At 38.6% G+C, this 15,530-nt stretch overlaps 1 protein-coding gene across 2 annotated transcripts; it reads right to left on the reverse strand.

Moving 5' to 3' along the window:
* Positions 1–9,036: 9,036 nt before the first annotated feature.
* On the reverse strand, positions 9,037–10,185 carry LOC120419612 (golgin subfamily A member 6-like protein 6). Of its 2 annotated transcripts, none has more exons than XM_052708581.1 (2): positions 9,302–10,185; positions 9,037–9,145 (listed from the first exon to the last, which is right to left on the reverse strand). In XM_052708581.1, exons 1-2 carry the CDS (start codon positions 10,183–10,185, stop codon positions 9,136–9,138), a joined length of 894 nt encoding a protein of 297 aa, XP_052564541.1. In that variant the 3' UTR covers positions 9,037–9,135. The 2 variants fall into 2 exon arrangements, with proteins under 2 accessions (XP_052564541.1, XP_052564540.1); XM_052708580.1 differs by having other exon boundaries at positions 9,046–9,145; positions 9,224–10,185.
* Positions 10,186–15,530: the final 5,345 nt, after the last annotated feature.

Raw genomic sequence — 15,530 nt, forward strand, 5'->3', positions numbered from 1 at the left:
TCAATGGTCGAACACCACATTTTGGTATTCTTTTGGTATTAAAGTGTTTTATCAAATTCCTCTGAAACTATGGGGACATTTTGACCAATTTTGACTAAATAATTAATTTTGCGCTAAAATGATGTCTCAAAGCGAATGCTTTCATTGAAAACCGGAAATTTCAAACTTGATTTTAAACATTTTTGATATACTCTCTAAAGAAATGACTTAAAATTGTGGAAAAATTTCTAAGTCAGGATGGCACATTTTGGTATTATTTTGGTATTGAAAAGTTCATCAAATTCCTCTGAAACTATGGGAAATTTTTTATAAATTTTGACGAGATAATAAATTTTGCGCTGAAATGACTCGAAACCCAAAAACGTTATAGCTGATTTTCATTTTTTTATATACCCACTTAGATTTTTTTTTAAATCGTTGAAATTTCTCTAAGTCGGGATAGCCATATACTTTGAAAAACGAGTCTATCGACCGATTATTGAATTTTGGTGAATTTCAATCCAGTTTCATTTTAATAACACTTATTTTTCAATCATGTTATTTTTCAGAATCTTCAAGAACTTTAAGCACAGGCCATTCATCAATGACAAATGCATTCGATGTGGTGAAAAATAACACTAAGAACAACATGGAATCATCAGGTGAGTAGATTTGGCTGTTGCATATGGATCATTTACCTTTTTCACTAACTGCAACTGCTGCACTAAAAATGGTATGAAAATACCAAATTTTGGTATTACTTGTGCAAATACCAGCGACCAAATTGTGCTCTTGGTTGCCCAGTAAAAGATGGTAAAATACCATGAAATCATAACAAAATCATGTACACTCAACCCCCGGTGGTTGATCACTTTTTCGTTTGACACTTTTTTAGTTTGTACTCCGTTGGTTGGTCAAAGCCAAACTAAAAAGTGACGAACTGTCACTTTTTACACGGCGCTCACGCACACTATCAAAACAAACGTTTGGTAGTGTGTGTGAACTCCGTGTAAAAGGGGTGTCAAATTAAAACGTGACCCCGTTCGTTTGACAACAGTTGGTGTCAAACTATCGCACAGTGGGAAAAAAGGGCCCAAAAAATTACCGCAACATGATTTCGCGCAAACCATCGATCGCTATACACCAAAAGCTTCGTTTTTACACCAGAAACAATAATCCGATGAAAAATCGCACTGCACGGACCGTTGGCCGGAGTACAGGCCACCGGAAGATCCGGATTTTTGTAAAAAGTGTCAGATTATTCCAATTGTGAACTGATAAGCCTTCTTCTACCATGAATAGTCATGCAAAACAATCCTAGAATAATATTAAATACCAAAGGACCCATCGGAACCAGTTCCACCGATCTCCGGTGGCCACATCCGGAACCGCATTAGGAAACAGTGTTAACCAGTCATGCGACGTGTCAAACTTCTTGATTTTGGATGGAGAGTATCCTTAAAATGTATTTTTACCTCCGGTGACCGGTTCCCAGGTTCTCCGGTGGCCACATCCGAAGATCATATTTGGCAAATTCCTGAAACCACTCTTGCGACATATCAAACTTCATGTTTTTAAGAGAGGAGTGTATAATTCATGTCCCCATCCAAAATCAAGAAGTTTGATACGTCGCATGACTGGTTAACACTGTTTCCTAATGCGGTATCGGATGTGGCCACCGGATATCGGTGGAACCGGTTCCGATGGGTCCTATGGTATTTAATATTATTCTAGGATTGTTTTGCATGACTATTCATGGTAGAAGAAGGCTTATCAGTTCACAATTGGAATAATCTGACACTTTTTACAAAAATCCGGATCTTCCGGTGGCCTGTACTCCGGCCAACGGTCCGTGCAGTGCGATTTTTCATCGGATTATTGTTCCTGGTGCAAAAACGAAGCTTTTGGTGTGTAGCAATCGATGGTTTGCGCAAAATCATGTTGCGGTAATTTTTTGGGCCCTTTTTTCCCACTGTGCATCGGGGTTTGAGTGTATGTGGAAGACCACAGGAATACCAAAATATGATTTTCCAAGGGTGCGGGAATACCTAAGAATAAAACCATGGCAATACCAAGTTTTGGTATTCAAGCAATGTTCAGAATCCAGAAGACCTCAACTTGGTATTGAAATGGTTTTATTTTGAGGTATTATTTTACCCTTGGAATAACATGGTTTGGTATTGTTGTGCCCTTTCACATACAAGATTTTGGTATGATTTCATGGTATTTTACCATCTATTACTGGGCAACCAAGAGCACATTTTGGTCCCTGTTATTTGCCCAAGTAATACCAAAATTTGGTATTCCCGTGTTATTTACCCCTGCTCGGGTAGGCGTATTCTAACCTTAGACACTCTCCAGAATCCTTTCGAAAGATTGGCTGCGCTAGGGTTTGATTATATTTATTAGATTAGATCAAAATGAATTGATTGAAATACCGGGTACAATTTAAACCCAGTATTTAATTTGAACCAGCCTAACAGAGTTCTGTGCTTGTTTGCCAAGTGCAAATTCAATTTTTGGGGCAGTTTTCGGACCACTTGACACCGAAACCAGTGAATCAAATGCTAAATAAACTGTGTGAATGCTACCATAACTCCTGATTGGATCTTGACAACTTTTTCTGCAGTTTTGTGTGTGTATTTATATCATTAAAAAGCGTTCACCCTTCGCTACAAAGTCGTTAAATGATGCTGCCTTCGTAATTATAAAACGTATGGTTCACCAGCTGAGCGTAGTCGCGCTAATTCGACTGATGGGTCATTAACGGTTCACATCTGCGGTACGGAGCAGACCGGGCCACGATGCCCCTAATGAATCTCATTAGTGTTGAATCTTGTTAACACCTAAACTCCCAAGCTGGAGAAAAAGGGGGAATTTGTACGGAAATTCCCACTTTTTCTCGAGCTTGGGAGTTTAGGTGTTAATGACAGATTGCACTTAATTGGGAACAGCTTCACAAAAGCAATTCGCTTTTCTTCATTTGACCGGCGAGGAACATCCTGTAAATCCGAAAAACTTTAAATGAAAAATCACTCACCAGGGTACAATTACAGGGTGAAGACTCTGTCGATGAAAGCTGGCGAAAAGTTTTCCGAAAAGCAGATGCTGCTGCTGCACCTTAGGCAAAATCAATTTCACCTATATTACATCCTGCCACGCCAGCGGTGCTCCAACAAACAAAGTACAATATTGTATTACGAGGTTGGAGAGCAAACTTTTCGCGGTTTGCATGCTGCACCGGAAATAAACAGCAATGATGAAGTTGTCTTCGACTGTTTGGTGATATCTTGGTTCAAACTGTTTGTTTATTATTATTTTGTTGAGAAAATTGTTTAAATTTGTCTTTGTATTTATTAAAAGCATTAAAGTATAGTTTTAATGTTTTTTTTGTGGATTTGAAAATCTCACATTAGGTTAGGAAAGAATACAATTAAACAACTAGGACAAAAGTTTCGCGGTGTTCATACGTCAGCCCGAAAACAAATTAACTCGAGTCTGTCAATCAGCATACAACGAGAAACGCGGAAAAAATTGCTCAATGTGTGGTAGTGATGGCCGTGGAATGAACCTATCGGAAATAGAAGTAATTTTAAACAAATTTCACTGAAAATTAAAAACGAATAGGCAAAGAAGTTGTTAGTGACGTATTTGGGATTGGATTGTCAATTTTGATTGAATGGATCAAAATCACAATCTGGACGGAATCTGAAAAAGAAATTTTCTTCAGTATTGCTGTTGTAACTCAAAACAACGCATCATTTGCAAAACCCAACTCAATGCGCAACATTGTTGCAACTGATCTGCAAAACAAGTAAATTGTAAACCTATCATGTACATAGTTTCATAACGAATCAAGTTTCGAAACATATAACATAACGTCAGACTCAGAACAAATATTCAAACACACACACACATACAGCATCACCAATCAATCATGGCTGCAGCCAACACGGACGAGTGTTTGCATTTTACGAGATTAATCATCATAATTTATTGCCCCACCCGCATTCCACGATGTTATTAATTCAAAGCTCACTTTCGTTTGTTTGAGCTTTGGCCAACGCAACTGAACTGATGAGCAAACATGTCGATCTGACAATGCGAAACAAATTTATTACAGTTTGTGGAATTTCAATTGGGGGTCCACTTCTGGAAGTGAAGCGGGACTCGATTGGCAAAGGTTCAGTCGAGGCTAGAGATTCGGGACATGGATAAGAAAGTATGACCTAGTATTTCAAACAGCTAGACCTGGGCCACCGGGAAAGCTGAGCTGAGTTCAGTTGGTTTATTCATTAATTGGCAGAAGGGAGAGCAACGCAATTTAGACTAAATTATTTAGTCAAACAAGCCATTACTTGAATGCATACAGATCATTTGTCATTTCGCTACAAATATTGTACTTTGTAGTGGACGAAATTGCCTAGTTCAACGATTCTCAACCTTATCCTTCAACTCCTTTGTTCCCTTGCCTGAACACAACTTTCTACTCCTTTGCTCATCTGCTTTTTTACTTACTTTATTCCTTTGCTTTATTACCTTTACTATTTTCGCCTTGTTCCTTTGCTTGATTATTCCTTTTATTATTATTTTTTTATTATTGTTCCTGATTTTTTAAAAAAAATCGAAATATTGATCGCAACAATTTTTCAACTTAATTTTTCGATGTAAAACCAAATTTGCAATCAAAAAGTACTTTAGCGAAATAGCATAGCATAGCATTGGTGTCTACCCGTAGCTGCTACTTCGTTATTGACCAGGACCTCCAAAAATTGCTCCGTGGACCACAGATGAAAAGTAGGAACCAATCATCACCCCTTCGCAATTTTCAAAGATCCCTATCATGCTGATCAATACCGACGCCGGCCACGACCAGTGGTAAGACACGGGGAAGTGGATGGGAATGTTAGTCCGATACTTGAGTGATGGGACCGCTAAATCGGCTGCGTCTCCGACAAAGTATCACATGAGTTTTGAGGGGTTAGTAAGATGGGTATGAGGTCAGGATTCACTGTGGTAGGTGATGCGACCATAAGCAATTTGTTTATCGGTTGAAATTTTTAAAAATCTTAGGCAGCTGGCTGCGGAAAGATACATAATTGATTTAAAAACTTTTTTTAATCGAACCCGTGCCAACCGAGCAGTAGTGCTATGGGAAGGACTTATCAGAATATTTTACTGTTTATACGATAACGCGAGTAAAGTTTTAAAAATAGTTACTCTTTATAAAATGGAAAGTTTGATGAGTTAATACTAAAACTGCCCGTTGGAATACATTTTTACTATCAACAAATTTGAACTAAAAGAAAAGAGGACACCATGTAACCGATTGTAATGAAGTTAAAACAATAACTTAAACGAACTAAACCGGCGGCGTACCTTCCAATCAACGATTCATTATTGGTAGATAAGACCAGACAGTGAAACATAATCGTTGCTTTCCGATCTTCGACGCTATGAGAAGAACTTAATTATTAACTCAATCCCGTATTTTTTTACTTCTTACCGCCGGCGTGCCATCCGAGCAACGATGCTATGGGAAGGGCTTTCAAAACGAAATGAAATTCAACATATACACGACAACGCGAAGCTTTCTATCAATAAATTCAAGAAACTTCCAATACTTTCTTGCGGATTCTAACGTGGATTTTCGCGCGGCGATTTGCCCACCGATCTACCCCACGAACACCACACGACTGTTGGCCCAACTTCCAAGGCCACGACGCGACACTTTTTTAATGAATTCCAGAATCTTCTAGCACTTTCAAGCGGATTTTCGCGCGGCGATTTGCCCACCGATCTCCCCCACGAACACCACACGACTCAATCAAAAAGTACTTGGGTGAAATTTTGATAAAGTGCACCGTTTTGAAGTTATAGCCATTTTTATGTTACTTTTTTGAAAATAGTTGTAGTTATCCATATTTTAAAATTAGTGCCCATGTTTGCCCACTTTTGAAAAAACATTTTTGAATAAAAAAAATTAAGAAAATTCTCAATATAATGCTTTTTTGAACTTTGTTGATACGACTTTTAGTCGCTGAGATATTGCCATGCAAAGGCTTAAAAACAGGGATTTTTTTATTTCTAAGTCTCGCCTAAACAACCCACGATTTTCTAATGTTTAAATACACTGATCCTTGCACTGAAACTTGGATTTGGCCCGCACTTTTCTCTCGCACTTTTGACAGCAAAAATTCAAAAATCTAGGCAACCGCTCGTTGTTTATTTACATTCCCAGTCGCAGTTTCCACCAAACTGGACTTTCGCACTTCAAAATTGCGAATGACAGCTCAAAAACAAGCGATATACCTTGGCTCGCTTTGATCTTTTTTGAGGAAATTTTAAATTTCCCAAGCCAGAGTGACAAGTCGCAATAGTGCGATCGATAGCAATAATTTAGTGCGAAGTCCAAGTTAGTGGGAATTGCGTAATAAAACATTCGGGAAATTTTTCGATCTTTTAGAAAACAATATTTTCAGTTTTTTTAATTCAAGACTTACATTTCAAAAAGGTGTAATATTGAATGTTCGGCCCTTTTGAAATTTTAGTCTTGATTTTTTTTAATTGGAAATATTGTTTTCGAAAAAGATCGTAAAATTTCACGAATGTTTCATATTTTAACATTGAAAATCGGCCATGAATTATCGACATTAGAAAAAAATGGAAAAATTACCCTTGCATGGCAATATCTCAGCAACTAAGGGTCGTATTAACAAAGTTCAAAAAAGCAATATATGGAGATTTTTTTCAGTTTTTCAAAAATATTTTTTCAAAAGAGGGCAAACATGGACAATAATTTTAAAAAATTGATAACCGCGAGTATTTTCAAAAAAGTTTCCAAAAAATGGCTGTAATTTGAAAACGGTGCACTTAACCGATATTTCACTTCAGTATTTTTTGATTGCAAATATGATTTTATATCGAAAAATGAAGTTGGAAAAATTTTGCGACCGATATTTCGATTTTAGAAAAAAATCAGTATTGATTCAAAAATTCATAACTCGGTCAAAGATTTTTGACCCGTTGTGGAAAATTCTGAAAAGTATGCAGAAACATATCGGAAAATAAAAAAATCAAAAAAAGTGTTTTTTTTTTTTGCAAATCAAGTAATGTTGACATAAAGTTAAATTTAAAATCATTTTTTTTACCACGCATAATTTTTTTTTAAATTTAGTCCTTATTTATGCCTAGATCTTTTCCGAAGACACCAAATCGATCAAAAAATCCTTCAAAAGGTACAGATTTTTGAATTTTCATACATCATTTTTGTATGGGCAGCTGCCAAATTTGTATGGAAAATTATATGGACAAACTAATGATGCAAAATGGCTTCTTTGGGCATACTCAAATAAAAAAAATTCAGAATGAAATTGAAACTTCATGTTTTGAAAATGATTTGCATTTTCAATGCTTTATAACCAATTTTTTAAGAGTCCTAATATTTCTGATGTTTTTAAGTTATAACTTTTAAATACCCCAAGATTTTTTTCCAAGCGAGTTGTGGCGCTATAACCACGGAATATAATGTCCTGGGCATTTGTGGAAATACAATGTCCCATCCCTGAGGCTCCCGGAGCACCAAAACTTCTTAGCATGGTGCTCCCAACGATTAATTGCCTAAACAAACAGGAACGTGAGCGGGGGATCCCCACGTTTCTTCCTCCCCTGTAGATTCAGAAATGTATTGCTGTTTGAACATTCGTGTTCAAACTCAATCCAATTCAACGCATCATCTTTGCGGTTAACTTTACGCAGTTGGCCTGGCCGCTTTAACGTTTGTGATGTTTCAAAGCAATTTATTGCATTGGGGCACTGCAAATGTTAATAATGACAAGAAGAGTGCTAGGCGTTAATCAACCTAAGGCATTTTCCAGGATGCCCTCGAAAGACTGGTTGCGATAGGGTTAGATTAGATTAGATTAGATTAAATACCCCAAGATTTTTTTTCCAAAGAAACACAGAAAATTTCATATGAATTCGTCTAAGATACACTGAAGTTTGGTTTTCTCCGTTTTGAAGTTATGTTATTTTAACCCGAATAAAACAAAATTGGAATTTTTCATTTTCATTGATTTTCATTATTTAAAAATGTTTTATTCATGAATTATCTATCATTTCAATGCAATACTGTTGAACATTAAACTATATTTGGATTGGCGTTAGTTTGAACATTTTTTTGTATTGATTTTTGTAAGTTTGAACTATGCTTATTCAATAAATACTTAATTTTTCGAAGCAATTTAGTCCCAAAATTGTTATTTTTTACCAACCAACCAACCAATTAATACGTAAAAAAACAGATTCAACTCCACCCCTCGCACAAAAATCGAATTCCGTCTTCATCGTGCGCCGCCCTTTGTCGTGCATCCAATCAACATCTTCAGTAACAAAAACTGCCCTGGGGCAAATAAAAGTGTGCGCGCGCGATTTCCTCCTGACGGATGTCACCGGCGAAGACAAACTTGGCGGAAAGGGAAGAAGCACCCAGGAAGTGTGTTAAAATACTCGTTTAATCCAGCTCGCAAACATTGACAGGTGTTTTGCAAAGGAAACGATTCGTCCCGGCGTGCCATTTCTTGGGTTTGGCTTGGGGTGGGGGCCAAGGTGAACGGCTGGTTCGTGATTGTGGTAACATTTGCTGGATTTTGCTCCGCCACATCCGGTGCCCGCCATTCTAGTAGTGGGTGGGAATGTTCTAAAAAATAAATAAACATAAAGAATGCTTAAGATTAAGTTTTGAAAATGTAGCGTGTCGGCTTTGCTGAGAAGTAGTTCTCTAAAATACAACTATCCGAGAGTAGATAGACAATTGCTCTGACAATTTGTCAGGAGCTCTGATAAGTATTTTCAGAAGACAACTCTCTGGTATCCACCTCAGTACAGGCCAGTTGATTTGTAGTAGCATCGAGATTCTTTCTGGAGCTGTCCATAGTCCAACTAACAGGCTTGACGGTTGCTTAAGGATAGAACGCAGTTATTGTTGTCTTAAAATCAAACGTTTTATTCAGTACAAAGGGTTTGTCGACGTTTTACTCAATAGTGTTGTCTTGCTATTAGTGTTACATTTACAGAAGCGTTCAAAGTTCAAATCAGGGTCAGCATCAGTTCGATCAGTTTAAAAATAAGTAGTAACCCTACAAAGTTTTAGCTCCCCTAGTCCATAGGTTGTTCCTCTGCAACACTACGCTCGTCCATGTCTCGTGGTTGTTCCTCTGCAACGCTACGCTTTCCCCAGGTACGGGGTTGTTCCTCTGCAACACTACGCTTTCCCCAGTCACGAGGTTGTTCCTCTGCAACGCTACGCTTTCCCCAGGTACGGGGTTGTTCCTCTGCAACACTACGCTTTCCCCAGGTACGAGGTTGTTCTTCTGCAACGCTACGCTTCCCCCAGGTACGAGGTTGTTCCTCTGCAACGCTACGCTTTTCCCAGGTACGAGGTTGTTCCTCTTCAACGCTACGCTTGTCCCAGCTACGAGGTTGTTCCTCTGCAACGCTACGCTTGTCCCAGCTACGAGGTTGTTCCTCTGCAACGCTACGCTTTCCCCAGGTACGAGGTTGTTCCTCTGCAACACTACGCTTTCCCCAGTCACGAGGTTGTTCCTCTGCAACACTACGCTTCCCCCAGGTACGAGGTTGTTCCTCTGCAACGCTACGCTTTTCCCAGGTACGAGGTTGTTCCTCTTCAACACTACGCTTCCCCCAGGTACGAGGTTGTTCCTCTGCAACGCTACGCTTCCCCCAGGTACGAGGTTGTTCCTCTGCAACGCTACGCTTTCCCCAGTCACGAGGTTGTTCCTCTGCAACGCTACGCTTTACCCAGGTACGAGGTTGTTCCTCTTCAACGCTACGCTTGTCCCAGCTACGAGGTTGTTCCTCTGCAACGCTACGCTTTTCCCAGGTACGAGGTTGTTTCTCTTCAACGCTACGCTTCCCCCAGGTACGAGGTTGTTCCTCTGCAACGCTACGCTTTCCCCAGTCACGAGGTTGTTCCTCTGCAACGCTACGCTTTACCCAGGTACGAGGTTGTTCCTCTTCAACGCTACGCTTGTCCCAGCTACGAGGTTGTTCCTCTGCAACACTTCGCTCGTCCATGTCTCGTGGTTGTTCCTCTGCCACGTTACGTTTTCCCCAGGTTCGAGGTTTCGCTGCAACGCAAATGAATGCTAAGGCAGCTAAAATTGCTACCGCAGGAGTTATCTTCATTTTCGAGTGTAACTGTTGATCCCAACTTACGAATTGATACCGATTTATGACCCACAGCGTGTTTTTATAGCGTTTGTTGAACATGAGTCCTCAAGGCTGTTTTTTGCATACCCAATTGATTCGCTGCAATGAGTTTGATAACTAATTTGATTCGCTAGAGTAGCAGCCGATAAAGAGTTTTCGTCTTTTGTTTTGTTTACGTTTCACAATCGTCGCTTTAATTGTCAACATGCGGGTGCTGACAAAACAATTTGAACAAATGAAAACAAAACAGGCAGTAAAGCTTCTTATCGTTTGTGTTGTATGCACGGCTTGCAAAAAATCCACATTTTTGGTGACATTTGACTGAGCTATCGAAATTCCGATCTCCTGCACCGATGACTGCATTCAAATGGTTGCTGTCACCACACCTAGTCGCACAAGAAAGATCATGAGTCGATGTGTCGCCCGGCTGTTTGAGTGTTGAGCTCCGCATTATTTCGTGTCAACTTCGCGTGGTCGCGTCCAAATGACGATCATGACGCGTGCTGTCAGTGGGCATTCAACGATCGGGTGGATGATGAAAGCTGACTCCCGAGCTCTGTCAATTATTAGCAATTTCTGCGACGGAACCATGTGATGCGACGCATCAAACTTCATCGAATTAAAATTTTCGGAGCCAGAGTTGGAGTTGATGGAGTCCGCTCTTGTAAATTCGCCACTTTCAGCGTAAGAACGGGCATTGACCTATCTTATGCTGCATAAGTTATGCAGCAGGTTCTCGAACAAAACTGCACTTGCACCTACATCGCACCCTTGCTCTGAGTCAGTACGAGCAACACGCTAGAACACGGCTCCGAGTGTCAGCAAAACAATTCCACATTTTCTAATGCCAATGTTTTTGGGTTTGGGAAGCATACTGCGACTGAAAGCGAGTTGTGGCGCTATAACCACGGCAAATAGTGTCCATTTGTGGATACTATGTCCCATCCCAGAGGGTCCCGGAGCACCAAAACTTCTTAGCATGGTGCTCCCAACGATTAATTGCCAAAACAAACAGGAACGTGAGCGGGGGATCCCCACGTTTCTTCCTCCCCTGTAGATTCAGAAATGTATTGTTGTTTGAACATTCGTCCTCAAACTCAATCTACTTCAACGAATCATTTTTGCGGTAAATTTTACGCAGTTGGCCTGGCCGCTTTAACGTTTTGTGATGCTTCAATGCAACACGGAGAGACTGTGCCCAGAAATTTTAACAATTAAAATTGTTGATTTTACTTTCGTAAATTTTTACAAAAACGTACTTGTTACGGCCAATATTCCGTTAAAATAACTAAAATTCAGTATTAATTGAATAACCTGTTAGTTGAAAATGCTAAAGGCAAAAAGCAAACAGATTTCCAGAACTCGAATGAACGTGCTCTGCTGTTAGCTTTGGTTATGGGAAAATTAAAAATTTTGTTGGTTGAATATAATTTTCAATTGGTTGAATATTTAGAAGATGAACTTGGGTTTGTTTACGTCTGTCATTTGAAGTCAGGATTCGAACGAGAGCGGTCGATTGGTTGAGTTTGTGTTGTTAATTGTGAAGTAAGAGGATGTGAATGGTGAAAATCACAATATTTGGCTAAGTTGAAGTGGCAAATCGAAGTGCACACTGCTGCAACTGTGGAGGTACAATTGGTGAGTAAGTTTGTTGATGATTTCTTTGCAGGTGATAAACTATGAAGAGCAAGACGAGGATATTCGCAATGGGGACCTCTGATGCGAGAGGACTTTATGATAATGTTTGGAGGAAAGAGAGGGGCAGTGCAAGGAAGAGGCGGGCCAACTCTTGCACGACAATACTTGCACGGGCAAATTTACCAAATGTTGGTTAATCTAAGTAAGTATGGGTTTAATTTTACACAACAATTTATCTATTGTGATTTTAATTAGAAAACTGAATCATAAAAAACCTTCGTGCTTACGATGGATACAATTTTAATAAAAAATATTTTTTCAGAATCATCAACCATAAAATACATGGAAATGCGTACACAAGATATCAAAATAAAAATTGAATGATGGGAAATGTCTAAAAAATAAAATTTATAAAAGATATACAAAAGAAGATATTAATATTTTAAAAATGCTGTTGAAAGAAGACTGCTCAATAAACTGGTAAGTAAAACTCAAAATATTGTTTTCAGGAATCGGAGTACGTTGAATAAATTGAAAAAATGCAATAAAAGTGTGTTGCCAAAAGTAGTTGTTAAATTAATGCAAGCTTGGTTAGTAGCATTATTGATATTTCTTGTTTCCTCATAATAATTATATTTATTTACGTTCCTTTTATCAGTTTAGAGCCGAAATTAGGATTTTTTTTTTATTAAATTAATAATAAATTTCATATGTCTATTTGCAGCAAAAGGTTCGCTTTGGTGTAAATTCTGTGTCCAACCACAAGAAAAATAACTAAACATGAGACCGTTGTAGATGATGACGACTTATCGGATGATTTCACAGTGATGGTAAGTGAATACAACACTTAATTATATACAACATAATAAAAAGCTAAAAACTTGGTGAAAATTTTGCTCGGTTTCTACTATTAAGGAATTCACGAGAAATTAAACATCATTTTTAAATATGTTTAACAAAATTTGTAAAATGCTTTTTTTAATATATTTTTTTTAAACATTAATCAATTTTAACATGTTTTATAATAATAATAAAATAAAAAACATATAAGTGCAAGGACAACAAATTAATTTGTGAGGCATTATTATAAAAATTTAATGCAAATTCAATAAAAATATTGCTTACAACAGCTAATTATTGACTACATGTACGAATGGAAATGTAAAATGTATTCAAGTAAGACATTAGTTAAAAATATAGCTAGAAATTCAGCCCAGCCTGTATCGATTAATAATTAAAGAAAATATATATAGACACTAATAGAAATTATGTTTAATTAAGAAATGTTTTGTTATAAACCACTAATAATTTGCTGCATGCAAAAATATTTCAGTTGATACAACGAAAAAAAATGTTAAAAAATAGTTGAAAAATATGGGCCAGTCTGTATTTTTACAGAATATCCCACAATATTTTAGCCGAAAACAAAAAAAAAATAATTAATTTTCTGAAAAAAATATTCTAGCAGTCAACTGCTAGATTTTTTTTTGGCCATTAACCAACAAAATGGCAATTCTAACTATTTTTAAAGTTAATTTTAGCTACTGGTGGTCAGCAATTTCGGGTTAACAAAATCAACAATCGATTGTTGAAAAAAAGCTGTGTAAAAAATTAACCCATACTTTTAGTTAAATTAACCAAGATTTTCTTAGATTTGCCCTGGCCGATCTCTCCGTGAATCTATTGCAATGGGGCACTGCAAATGTTAATAATGACAAGAGGATGCTAGGCGTTAATCAACCTAAGGCATTTTCCAGGATGCCCTCGAAAGACTGGCTGCGATAGGGTTAGATTAGATTAGATTAGATTGGGAAGCATACTGCGACTGAGCGCTCGGTGAGACGATCACTACGACAAACGCAAACGTACCGAGTGAACCACCTTGGCTCATACGCTGGGTCATTGCCGACGAGCCGACGCGTGCCTTGGTGCGCTGGTACGATGAACTAAAATACTAACACACAAAAAGACTCGTACCAAAGCTAGAAAACCAAACCCGCGATGTGCGTTGTCAATGTCGCATAGGAAGCTTGGACGTTCACCAGAAATTCATTCGCTCAGAGATCGATCAGAGTATGAGCAAGAAAAAAAAGAAAGGCAACGGAATGAGCATGGGGCTTCAGAACGGATAGCTGCTTGCTTCGTGTTTGCGTTCACTGAAGCTTAGCATAGATAATCATGATTTCATGATAGGCGATGTGTGATGAACGAGCAATCGATAGGGCAACTTGTACAAAAAGGGGGTAATCTAGTGTCAAAACTCTATACGCGCCAGCATCACGCGCCGGCATTACTCGCGTCTGCATGTGAAGCTCAACTTGACAACTTGTCGACGAGGCGACGAAAATCGATCGTCCATGATTGTTTGCAGATTTTTCGAATGAATATTTCTCGAGAAACGATTGAAGAACGAAGCTTGATTTGGAGTCGGAGCCAAAAGCAAACCCTATACCTTTCTTTAGTAAGAAAGGCAAAAATGGAAATATTCTATTCTGAACGGTTAATCCGAATGAGGTCAAATTTGTTTCAGAACCTCAATTATGGTCTAGATTATGATATGGAGAAAAAAATAGATAAAATGCCAAAGGAATAGTTTTGGCACTTGGTGAAAAATTTACTTTTACCTTTTTTAGAGGTTTTTTGCCTCACAGTAAATTAGTCCACAAGTTGCAAATTAAGAACCACATTACCGACATGGTTGCAAATTTGGGAGGATGTAGGGCTCGAAAAATGCAATTTTTCGGATAAATAAACGATTTCAATATTTAAATTTTCGACCGAATTTTTATTTGTAAACCGCCTGATCAGGTGAAAACATTCTCCGAGTCCCCTTAAAAAATTGATAAATTCAAATTTGGTATGGAACTAGTTCAGGTTCAGCACATCCCCTATCAAATGCGCTAAAGAGAGCTTAAATCCCTTAAATCCCTAATGAGCACTTTTTACAACACACGGACGTCACGCGTGCTTGTGTGTGTGTGTGTCCAATCCAATACCCGCTAACCGGTAGCGATGTTATGGGAAAGTATAATTTGTATCAGACTTTGTATATGCCTAATGCTGATACAACTTATCTCAGTCCCGGGTATTAGGTGGTGATAGCCCTCGCGCTGCTTCCAACGACCCGTTTCAGAATGACAGAGCTTCTTGCGGTCCAATTCCGAGGTCGCTGGGCATTGTTCGGCCCCGCCTAAACATAGAAGCAAGCATCTGAAGGAAACTCGATCTATATTTAGACTTCCAATCCCCTCAGGCGAATCAAGGATCAGCGCGTATTTAATATGAGAAGATAACATGTTTCAACACTACGGACCAATTCACTGCAAGAGTGTAAACCTTCTGATGGCTGACTGCTTAGCGTCTCAGACCACCAATCCAGAGGTGTGAGTTCGAATCCCACCTGATTCATTTTCGTTTTTGTTCATAGTCAAAGTTCAAATTACTGATTCCAAATTTCAAAGGTACCGACCGGGATTTGATCCCTGAACCTTCTGCTTGTGAGGCAGAAGCCGTAACCATTAAGCCACGGAGCCGGTTACACGGACGTCACGCGTGCTTTACGGTAAATTGAGCGCCAAAATTCGGATATTGGAGATAGACCAATTCTGTCATTGTCAAACGATCGGGCGTCAAAAATCGATCGTCCATGATTTTTTGCAGATTTTTCGAATGAATATTTCTCG

The sequence above is a fragment of the Culex pipiens genome, chromosome 2 (genome assembly GCF_016801865.2).
Source record: "Culex pipiens pallens isolate TS chromosome 2, TS_CPP_V2, whole genome shotgun sequence".
In the NCBI taxonomy this organism is placed as follows: Eukaryota; Metazoa; Arthropoda; class Insecta; order Diptera; family Culicidae; genus Culex; species Culex pipiens.